At 30.4% G+C, this 12,646-nt stretch overlaps 2 protein-coding genes across 2 annotated transcripts in view; one reads left to right on the forward strand and one right to left on the reverse strand.

The window, feature by feature from the left end:
* The window catches only part of LOC108694838, a 61,888-nt gene extending 52,917 nt beyond the window's left edge, over positions 1–8,971 (forward strand). The window contains exon 4 of the mRNA XM_018204518.1: positions 7,846–8,971. Coding sequence (XP_018060007.1) covers positions 7,846–8,754 — 909 coding nt within the window. The 3' untranslated portion in view covers positions 8,755–8,971. The remainder of the gene's footprint in view (positions 1–7,845) is intronic.
* Positions 8,972–11,202: 2,231 nt separating this feature from the next.
* Positions 11,203–12,646, reverse strand: part of LOC108694777 (ES1 protein homolog, mitochondrial-like) — a 14,145-nt gene continuing 12,701 nt past the window's right edge. Inside the window, exons 4-6 of the mRNA XM_018204435.1 lie at positions 12,105–12,391; positions 11,508–11,671; positions 11,203–11,445 (exon numbers count right to left, since the gene is read on the reverse strand). Coding sequence (XP_018059924.1) covers positions 11,231–11,445; positions 11,508–11,671; positions 12,105–12,391 — 666 coding nt within the window. The 3' untranslated portion in view covers positions 11,203–11,230. The remainder of the gene's footprint in view (positions 11,446–11,507; positions 11,672–12,104; positions 12,392–12,646) is intronic.

The following is a 12,646-nucleotide window of genomic DNA, read 5'->3' on the forward strand; positions in this document are numbered from 1 at the left end:
AAGTTTTTTTAGTTTTTCAAAAATGAAAAGTAAAAATCTATTTTATATAAATCGTCCTAATGAATCATCGGAAATTAAACAGAAATTAAGGATTCTTTTTCTAACAGTAACACAAATAATACATAATTTGTGAAACACTCACCTCACGGTTGCTCTGCTGTCGCCGATGCTTCCCAAGCCTCTTTTCAAATTTCCTCAAAATCACTCGCAGAAACTAGGTAATTAACACTCGCGCTAATTATCAAAATAAGACGATCACTTGAGACAGTCACTTGAAACGGCACTCCCGATATTAATGGCACGACGTACTTATCACACTGCGACATATCGAGACAGAAGTAAGCAATGGGAAAAAAAACAGATGAAGTAACTATAGAACGATATGCTGCGATTCGCTCGGAATGTGTTTATCAAACAAGACACACCGACGCCTCGCAACATTTCGAGAACTGATCGGCGTGGTAAGCTTTAATGAATCACTGATGTTTGAAACTTACGTTGCAAAATTGTCGACAAAATTCAAATGTAAAATTAAATCACTATAATTATTGATTCTATGTGCCATGACTCCGCTTACGATACTACTTGATTCGGACACGTATCGAACACTACACGTAACGTTCCAATAATGGTTGATGAATAGTGAAAATAGCGTCGCATGGCAACTTCACTCCGAACGATCAGTGTGACGCAACGCCGCGTCGGTTAGATTAACGACTGACAAGTTCAAGACGGACCGTTCGAGAGTATACGATCAAAATTTGGCATCGCACGTATTTCGAACACGTAATACTATTAGAAAACAAATCACAAACCACATACATCATTAATGAATTGCCATTATCGTGCTTGTTTTCAAATTACTCCATATATACAGTTCGCATATATATTCAAATTTAATAACAATTCTTTATAGCAAAGTAATTCAAAAATCGATACAAAGATCTCAAATGCGATACAGGAATTGCCATCAGTCGTCATTTTCTACCGTTTCGATCTTGGGCAAGTAATATCGTACGAAATATCTATCTTCGTAAGAATTGATAGCCTCGAATAATCTCAATACACTTGCAAATCGTCATTCGTCGGTAGTGATCGCTCCTGCTTACTGAATATAGCCACGCACTACGCACAGGAATTAGACTGCGTTTAGAAACTTCACTTGAATGTGTTATTTTATCCTTGTTTTACGATAAAGATAGAATGACGCACTAAGGGCACTTAAATGAAGTTCCCGAACAACCTAAGAGACGATGTAGTCAACTTATTACCTTATCGTAAGAAAAAAACGAATGATTGATTAATGCTTGGCCGTAGGTTACTGTGTCATTTTTTATCGCGTAATATATTTATGGACAGAATTAAGTAATCGTGCGATCCGACTATTAATTATTTAGAATGATTGCGTTTTCCCTTGATCGTATACTCTTCTCGATCGCGTCTCGTAGGAAAATTATGTTCGACACATGAAACACGCCTCGCCACCACCTTTCGACTCGAATTACGTCGCTCGAATGATAAGACGAATGTGTATGTACAAAAGGCCGTTCGCTCCAAGGCCAAGGACGTGCTGATGTAAACAATGAGCGCCGAGTGACGAGTGTTGCGTCGCACGCCGGCCGTGTCGTCATATTATATGTACATATGTTATCACCACCAAATTATTTAACGTATGTACGAATATATTATTCTGTTTTTTACTTTTATATTTGATTTGTTCCTATACTAGATTGCATTAAAACTCTCTTTCTCACTTTCGACAAATATCAAATGTATACCTATCTCACTTTAAATTTCAAAAATGTACACTAGTTGAGTCACAGAAATAGATCTATTAAATAAATGATTTCTCGCATAATACGCGTTTTACTTTTCAAATGCAACTAAATATATATAAATATATATAAATATATAACGATGATTTCTTAATTAAAACATTTTCATTAAAAAATAGCTTAAAAAGTCAATGACATGTCAACTTTAAGATATTAAAATCTATTTTTTCTTTACACATTTTTGTTTGAGAATTTTACATTTTTGTATGAAAAAATGCATTTTTCTCATTTTGTTAATTATATTTAGTTATAACAATTTACATACAATTTGTTGTAAATATACAATTTTACAAATACTTTCAAAATATATGTAAAAATCGTTTAATTTTTATATACTTGTAAAAGTGATGAAAATTAATCCAGAACACGAAAGACCCAACGTGTGTAGTAAGAGTGCCAAAAACTAAGGTGTGTTCTAAGGTGTATTCTTAATATACATATATTTTATATATTACGTATGTTTGAATCTTTAAATATTTTTTGTGTTAAGCACAAAAAGAAACTTTAAAGAATTTATAATTTAATTGGAATATAAAATAAAATTTTATATAAAATTTTGTGTATTACATAAAATGAAATAAATTTAAAAAATTAAAATATATTGTATCTATATGTAAAATACGTAAACTCTACATAACTCTACATAAAATACGACATAAATTATAAATAAAAATGCATTACCTTAAAACATCTAACAAAAATTATAAACTGTGTAAAGTGAGCTTTACACGGCATAAAAATCAGAAATAAAATTATTCTAAATTCTGACATGCAAGTCAGAAACAATACATACAAAACAAATCATCTACAATTTAATTTTAAATTATCTAAAATAGATTAATAACGTATTATTTTAACTGGCATGTTATACTGCGTGCTAATCATTCGCTGCATATTTATCGAAATGAGTTGTACATCCATATATGTCGCATTCGCTTACTTCGTCCATATTTAGGTTAATACGACAAAAATTTATTTATTGAATTTAGAAAGCAAAGAATAGATTATTCCTATGTACATTTCTTCTAATAATGTTACATTTAGCCGGAATGATAACAAAAGGGCGTTTGGCATCATTGTTTACGTGGCAGTTGGTCTTGGCCTTGATGTAATGGTCTACTGTGCGCTTATCGTATTATCATTTATACAATAAGACTTTAACTTAAGGCAAATAGATAGTGAGAGACACGATCCTCTCCGTGTCGTAATTTTATCCTTCAAAACATAAATCAACGAATATCAAATAAAATACAATCCCTACAACCAATCAGCGATTATTGACCAGACGCGATTATTAACTTTCACTGATAGTTCGTATATATAAATCGAAATTATTTATAAAATATGTTATGTGATTTATTCGAGATTGTAATTGAAGTAAAAGAAGAACAATTAAAAATTATTTTATAAAAATAGTTTCTTAATATAAATGATCTAAAATGTACTTTAAATAATTAAAATTGAATTCACCTGTGATACAGAAATTATTAAAATTATTAAAAAATTAATTTTTATATATAATTGTAACAATGTAATAATTTTTCTTTGTCAACTTCGATTGTTCAGAAATTGTAGTGACTCTTATACTTTTATAGAATTTTTCATTTTAATTAATGTTAAATTAAAATATTATACAGTATTTATTTTCTATGTTAGATTAATTGAACATTGTGTAGTCACATGAATATTTTACACGGATTATAGATACATTCAGATATAATTTCATTTAAATAAAATATTTATTCAAATATTCTTCTTTTATATTAATTTATAAGATAGTTATCTGTACAATTATTAACGCCAACCATTGTTCGATTTACATCTGAGCAATGATACAATTGTCAGATAAATTAGATGACTTTTCCTTCTTCCCTCTCATGTATTGTTTCTCACATCTCATAATTTCTAAATAGACTTAAGCACAAAAATATTTATATAAAATTAAAATTAAAGAAGTTAATGGTAATTAATGATAAAAAAATGACTAAAAAGTTGTTAATATTTTAAATACAATTTTGTAGTATATTAATTTTTTAATAATTTTATTTATTTTTATATTTTATTAATTTTTTAAACAAGAAAGAAAAGTGATGGATTTTAATCGAGAATTAAAAGAGAAGATTATAAATTATTAGCTTGTATTTTATTACATTGATTTTGCCTCAGGATTGCAATATCACAGATTATATATGTGCTTTAATAATGAAGCTCAAGTTTCTTTACAGTACAATGACTCGCGCTGCATTAAAAATTACGGATCATCCATTGTACAGCCCGCGGCTGCGTGTACTGATTGTCCCTAATTCATATATAATTCATACCAACCGAGAGTAGAGACGCTATCCTGCTAATTGGATAGCGCATGCACATCGACAAGATAATACAATAATTTGCAGGTGTATCACGCGCGTGCATTTTGCCTATATAATGTAAGAACGCGTTGCAAGACTAATTTGAATCCTGTAATCGCGTAATAATAGCGTGTCCTTTCTTTCCTCTCTCCCTTTTTCTCCTTAATCTATTTCGATCGTTGTAAAGAATATTAAGCACCTCTCGTGCTGCTTCAAATCCCGTTTGAACATTACACATTAAAATGTTGGGATAAAATGGCGAAAGAGATAATACGTTTATGTGACTAAGCAAGCAGCTATAAGAACTTACTGATCAAACGCGTGCTATTTTATCAGTAACTTTAATTCCTAAGTTTATAATCATTTTGCTCAGCGTATATGTCAAGTGTGCAAATAGCGAAACTAATTACATTCTATAATCATATTCAATAATTTTATGTGTCTTTTTGTTTTATAACTTTCTTATTATCGCTAATCGAGCATGTCCGATATGTTTGTTTCGAGATTGAAGGACTTAAAACTTTTTATTTAAACACTATTACCTAATAATGCGACATGAATACACGATATATCAACGATTACATTGCATATACATATAGTCTTTTTATCCATTTTATTAAAACGCTTATATTTGTGTTACATTTTTTCAGAAATAATAATCTACATTTCTTAAAGAACTAATAAATATGCGTATCGTGAAACATTCAGATTTATATCGAAAGAAAAAATTGCTGATACTATAACGTGAATTTTGCAAATCATTCTAATGGTTAACTAAATGGCAAATTAAATCATGTTTTCTGATCGTATAATTATAATTCATTTTTCCATCATTCAATTTTTTTGTATTATTTCATGATGATGTGTAAAATTATTTTTACATTTCTTATCTCTATGGTAATCAATTTTTATACGTATTTATTATTTTAAACAATTACAATTTGTATTTGAAATAGGATCGACGAGATAATAAATCTAATTAAGTGTATATGAAAATTTCTATTTTTTTATTTCACGGATTATCACATTTTATATATTTTTCAAATTTTTCGTACTAAATAGTATTTCACACTAAATCATGCCACATTTTTTAAAGATTTTTTACAGATTTTTTAAAGATTTTATTGAAGAAAGATTTTACAATTTTTTAAAGATTTTATTGAAAATAAATTACTATTACAAGTAATTTATTTTTTAATTAAAATTAATGATTACACATTATTGCTATCATTAATTCGTTATTACTAATAATATGGATATTAAATTATTATTGCATTACGCCAATAGAGATTAATGAACACATTTGAATTGAAAAATTTAATTTAATTTAATTTAATCGTTTCGCACATGAAAAATTTATATAATTTCACGCAATATAAGATGTCGCAAAGATAGTCTTTCAATTTCTTCTTATCTTGCTACAAAGATGATAGTGCCACCTAATTATATTAGTTGAAAAAGGCTTATAATTATATTAGGATGATTAACTGCGACACGTTATTTCGTTCCTGATACGATCAAAACTGCATGCATAGCACCTCGTTTACCAGGTCTATCGCTCATTTCTCATTGCAAACCACGATGAGACATCCATCATACTTGCATTCGCTGGTGTATGTTAAATTTATTGTCTACAAGTTCATGTAACATTCAGAGTGGCCATAGGCTATTATACGATCCTTTTCTGTCAAAACATTTTTCGCGAACCATTGATTTATAACCGCTTTATTGCAAAACATTACGTGTTTGTTATATATACTTATTTAAGCAATATTATGGAACGCTTATACGCATAATATAAAAAAAATTTAAAAAAATGTACCTATAAGAGCTAGCACTACTTTGTGTACATATAAATTCTTTATTAAACAAAAACAATTAAACATTTTGACGCTTCATTTAATAATTATAAAATGACTAATTCTTTAACATCAAATATATAAATCAGGAATGTCTTGCTGAGTTACATAAAAAGTGTAGTTTAATTATCCATTTCCTCTAGATTGGATCGATAATGGACTCTCATCAAATTATATATCAAATTGAATCCGTGTTATTTTGAATTTATAATCTTATTTTTTATTGTAAATATGTAATAATTTAATGTTTAAATTACGAACAATACAAAAAATTTAACATCCATCATTATTCATTACCTAAAAACAATTATTATGTCATTGTTTGATTAAAAATTTTACTAGCATTTTAACAAATTTTGAGTTAATGTGTACAAGAAGCAAATCTTAAAATACAAGTACACTTATTCACGATATTGCATTTATAAAGATAACTCTAATACGATAGCGAGATATTATAATATCAAGAAGGCAGATACAGTTATGTCGGAGTGCTGACCTGACATATTCATAACAATGCTAGGCGTGTCATCGATGTGTTGCAACTGATTTCAATGACCGTCTATGTATTTTGTTCGCGTTACCGTCGATCGCGACGCATAAGCATATGCGTGCACCGTACATAATCGAAACGCACTATTGTGGAACGGTATATGTAGATGTTATACTAATACACGAATCATGACGTACTTATGATAACTGTCTTGCACAGGCGGTTGCTGGCACGAAGATGCCTTAAATGTCAAGGCGAGGACACGGTGGACTGCTTGAACACACAAGCCGTCTCTCTTTGGTCTGCACGCTCGGCTGATGTACTCCGCGAAAGGGAACTTCGCATTCATTGAAAACTTTCCTGTCAAGCTTGAATAATCTCTAATCACTGCAGTCTCCACTGCATTATAGAGACTACGAAATAATTCCGAGAATATTATAGAAAGTGATAGTTCCGGTATATAATGGTTATACACAAAATGAACAATTTTTCATAACATCTAAACAGCATCTCATAGATGCTAATCTGAAAATAATTTTGATGAACCATCAAAATAATTATATAGAAAATTCAAATATAATGAATAAGAAATTTTAACTCTAGTAATCAGCTTGAGCTCCTACATAATTATTTTTATAGTTTAACAAAATTATTTTCAGATCTGTATTTAGCTAAATTTTTAGATTTTATTTTAGTAAAATCGTTCTTTCCTTGTATTTATTCTATTTTTTTAGAACATTTTCTTGAATTAGAAAAATGAAGATCTGAAAACACGATAGAAAAATGCTGTCTTCAATGCTATATGAGAATGATAAAGAAAGCAAATTTTAAATTAGTATCTCTCTTTTTTTATTTAATTTCCATAATGCGTAATTCCATTATTACGTAATTGAATTAATATTAAAAGCTATCATTTGTAAAAATACTACTTTGAAACAATATTAAAATATTAAAAATTACATAACAGAAAATTTAATATTCTTCTGTCATGTTCGTATGAACGACTATTGATAGTAGTAGGTAATTTGTGACGGTTGATTTAAAATTAATTTCCTGAAATTAAAGTTGACCGACTGTTTCGCTCATTACACGGATTTTTGATATACGTAACAAGACATTTGAAAGCGCGAGGAAAGTTCATGAATGACAAGCTGCTGAATTTAGGAGAATAGTTTTAGTACTTATAAAACATTTTTCTGTTCGTGCGTTGCATGTGTGTGAACTTTCTCCCGATCGCATTGATGTTCATTGTTTGAACGACAACATTAATTTCCTGTATAATTGAAGGGAAACTTTTTTCTGTATTTTAGGACTCCGTGGCTTCGGCGTCAGAGATAGGCGAAGAATATGACGATTCCGACATGTATATGGAGCCGGATGAATCTGGAACGACTTCGCTACCAGATCGCACAGAGGAAAGCTCACAAAAGAATCAAAACGAAACATTAATCGATATTATCGACAAAAATAACGAGAAATCATCCGAAATTGAGAATCCTGAAACTTCTAAAGATCAAGAGGCAAAGAACACGGATCATACTGGCATTACACAGTTTGCCGATGCAGGCAGAGGTTTAGAAACCGAAAGTCAAAATTTCTTCCCGACCTTTGCGGAACTCTTTGGAAATCACAGACTTTCATTTGCGGAACAGCAGCAGCGATATCGTCCTAACAGATTCCTAGGCTATTTCCAACGCGATCGTAATTATCAAACCGCCGCGACTAAGGATCAACACTCTATACTAGGATCAGGTAACTTCGGCGTGATCCGTGGAGGTACTTATTATCCGGAGGACAAAGAGAATGACGAGTACGCGATAGACGAAAGTCTTTACAATCCATACTATCATAATCGTGGTCGTGCGCAGTATTATAGAAATCCAAAACCGCAGCCAATTCGGGGCGGTGACTTCTTCGCAAACTTCCGTGATTTTGCTGACATTACGGCACCGCCAAAGTCCAGTTTCTCACATCTTTCCGTAGTATACGCTAACAAGAACGGCAGTTCGACTGGACGTGTCACGGAACCGAGGAATATCATCGAGACTCTCAGGATGTTGGAGGAAGAGGAGCAATCTAACGAGGAAGAAGTGTCCACGGAAATACCGAGGAAAAAGCAGAGCAAGGGCAAGGTGAAGCTTATGAAGATGAAACAGTACGAGGAGGACAAAGCCAGAAGATCTCGCATGTCCGTCGAACCGCTACTCGCTCTCAGCTGAGCGTAAATAAATATTGCTAAAGTGTATGTTAATATGGACGCAAACTTCGGGATTTCTCCCAAATTTGGCCTCGAGATCAGAACCAAAGTCTGAAAAGCGTCATTTTTTTATTATTGGAGGAGAATGTATTGAAACGTGCAGGAACAGAAAGTTCACATCTTTGTTCATGTGCGGACGATACTATGCGCGCATACGAACTTTTCGATCAAACCGAAAAGCTGGCGACTGGAGAATCGTATTTAAAATTAACGCGCGACACGTTGCCGGTTAGACAGTATATATAATTCCTATTATTGGAATTCCAACGATACTCTGCATCGATACAGGAATAAACGAAAACGTTTGTTTTAATCTTCCGGAGCTGATGTGAATTTGTTGGATCCACTCAATTATATTCTTTATATTACATCTGCAAATTTATTATTATTATCAAAATAAATATAGTATTCATTTTTTTTCACACACAAGTTATACATTTTTATTGATTTTTTGAAATTAATTAATGCTTTTAATCAACATATATTAAACGAATCTTAGTATCAGTATTTATCAACTCCGGAAGGTAAATTTAATATTGTACAAAACTTCTATATCATTTCCTGAATGATGCGAAAATTTGGATTAATTAATAGATCTTAAGATAATAGCATTAAGAATATAAGGCATTGCCGTTCCTGTTTATTGACCATCGTTAGATCTAAAACGCACGTGGTCTTAACGTTTAAATTATTTCCTAAGCTAGTAATCGCATGAGTTTGAAAGATCCTAAATATAAGATTTTTCAAGTCTACAGTGCGTCGATTAAGAAATTCTATGTAGTGCTATATATGTTCCGCCGATCATACAAACACCTTCTGGAGAAACTATCCCATTTCGGCAAGGCGCTTGCAAAGCTAACTAGCAACGATTATTCACAGAGACCTTTTACGATAGAATTCACTTGCTCATACGTGAACGTTACGCTCGAGTAAGTCGATTCCGGAATCGGTAACTCTTACCAACGATACTTGCGAACTAAAATCATCGTGCGCGCAGTCTCATTATTCTACAACTATGCAAAACGTGTAAGCACATAGGATATGCTTCAGAATATGCATGAGATCTTTTTCTTAGATACAATTTTTACATTTATATTCGTTGCTCTTCTTTCTTTAAAACGTACCATAGTTTATATTCTAGATGTTAAAAGTGTAAAAATAAGAAACGAAAAAATGTAGATTTGTGAAAAAAACCATAGTTTTCAATTTGGATATTAAAAGTGTAAAAATAAAAAACGAAAAGACGTAGACTTGAGAAAATACACGCAACAAAATTTTGACAGCATTGAATAGACTTACAAAAACTTCGGTATTATTAGAAATAAATTATTTTAATGTGCTCTTCTATATTTTAATGTTTTAGCTAAAGCGGAAACGGGTTGCCATCGCATTTTTATGTGAAATATTACACAAAATACGCGTGGCTTTGCGTGCATCAGAAAAATTAATTTTAATTGGCTATACTTTAAAAAATCCGCATATACATATATTCAGTAAATTATAACTGCTCATTTTGTATTGATTATAAAAATATATTAATTATTTTTCTCCATACTTCTTAGGTTCAAAATTTATGATGAAATTGTTATTTGATAAGAAAATCTTTAAACGTATTTCTTGCCAATTGCAATGATTATGAAATAAAGAGTATTATAATGGAGAGGTCGTGCCAGAATTTCCGTAGAATTCTAGAACGACTTTCACCCTGGATGAATTCATAGCGAAGACTGCCATGTTATCTAACAAAAGAAAAACAAAAAGACAATTCTAAATCGATAAAAAATTTTCGCCGCAAATCTCGATTTATTGTTATTTCACTTGTTGTTGATTATTTTAAATAATTAGTTTTATTGACTTACTTTAACGTTCAAAATGCGTGCCCTATTTACTTTATTTCAAAAGGGCGAGATAGAGAAATAAAATAAAATATTTCTTTCAAAAATAACGTTCCTGTCCCATAATCCTATAAAAAATTAATTCGACAAAAAGTAGGAATGTTCCGATCTCCAAAAAATCGATCTTTCCAAACTAGCGATTTTAAGTTAACCTATTCTACAATTTCAAAAAATTGATTCTTCTAACTAAATTCTTCTAAGTTTATTTTAAACTCTTTCTTTGTAAAAAATTTCTTTGTAAAAAAATCAGTGCTGCTTTTTTTAAATAAATAGCTTTGTTTTGAGTTTATTTTTAATGAATTGATCCGGAGATTGCACATTCCTAACGAAAAAGCGTATTTTGCTATACAATAATTTTAATATTTTTGTAAACTTGCATAGAACAAAAGTATTTGTATTACAAAAATAATATACAGTTAATGTAATAAAAATTTTTGTTCTTATATATAAATATAAAATACGTAAATGGTATACAAATAAAATAATATAAACTATTAAAGTGTAATGTGGTATATGTGATTTTTAGAAACATATGCATATGAATTACTTATTGATGCATCTTTTTAACATTATGATAAGTTTACCAATACCATCATAAATATCTGAAAAAGTAGCTGGTTCATATAACCAGGCTGGTGTACTGAGAACTCCAAAATTTTTGTCAAACGTTACTCCTTTAACATCTTTCATTTCTATTTTAGCACCCATATCCTTAACTTTCTTGATAGCATCAGCATGTGGCCAATCATTTTTAGGTGCTAAGAAATAATTCATAAATATTACAAAACGCAGATATTAATAATAAAATGAACTGACTTACATTCCTTGCCAAGTGTAATTTTCACACCCTTCAACACTTTAGCAACAAGTGCATTAGCTATGCACATAGTACCGATCGGTTTCTTATCGCAATGAAAATCTTCGATGAGTTTCTCCAAGTCGGGTAGAACAGTACAATCAGTACCTTTTTCGGCAAAATTGCTCCTTTATAAAAAAAAGTTTATTTTTATAAAGATAATTAGAAATTTGCTTTAATTAGAAATTATTATAGTATCCCTGACAAAAAATTTTTTACGAAAATCTGCATAGAGTGGCACTTTATTTGAAAAACTAAAAAATCCTCCGTTCTCAAACACGCCACTCTAAGTCCTATTATGAATATCTATGAAAAATTAAGAATTTCTAAAATCATGTCTCAACCTTCTAGTTTTTCTGTACTTTTTCGTAAAAATTATTTTCCATCAATATATTTTAATATCGAAATCTATAACATCTATGCACATTCACTATTAAAATTAAGGTATTATCAAGAATATCTTTTCATTTTATGCATGTATGTGCATTTTTATTAACATAATCTTATTTTACTTTTTTTCTATTTTACTTTCTATTTCCACATCATCATATCAACACATACAAAATGCGTGCAGCGCCGAATCCTCCAGGTATAATAAGGGCATCATGTGTACAAGCTTCGCACTCGTGTAGAGGTTTTATGCACCCTCTTGCTAATCTGGCACTTTCAACAAGAGCATTTCTAGAATTTTCAGTATTCATCTCTTTGGTAAAATGATTGACTACACCACAAATTTCAATGTCCGGAGCATAAAATAATGGCTTCATTTTTTTATGCTGTAAATGTATAGCTGTTGAAATAGCTTCTGAAATTTCGGTGCCGTCAAGATTACCACATCCGCATAATATCTTGAAAAAGCAAAATATATAATTGTCAAAAATTATTAATTATCAAAGATCACGTCATCACATCATGTTTAAAAGATTTATTAAAAAAAATTAAAATTGACGCGCGCGCATATTTAAAGTTTCTTTTAACTTCATATATTTAAAATAGTATTAATCATAACAAGAAAATATGATTGTTCTGGAAAATTGTAAACATAAAAAGCTAACTAATAATTACAAGCGCTGAAAACTATTTAACGATAACTGTAATGTAAT

The sequence above is a fragment of the Atta colombica genome, unplaced genomic scaffold (assembly GCF_001594045.1).
Source record: "Atta colombica isolate Treedump-2 unplaced genomic scaffold, Acol1.0 scaffold125, whole genome shotgun sequence".
Classification (NCBI taxonomy): domain Eukaryota; kingdom Metazoa; phylum Arthropoda; class Insecta; order Hymenoptera; family Formicidae; genus Atta; species Atta colombica.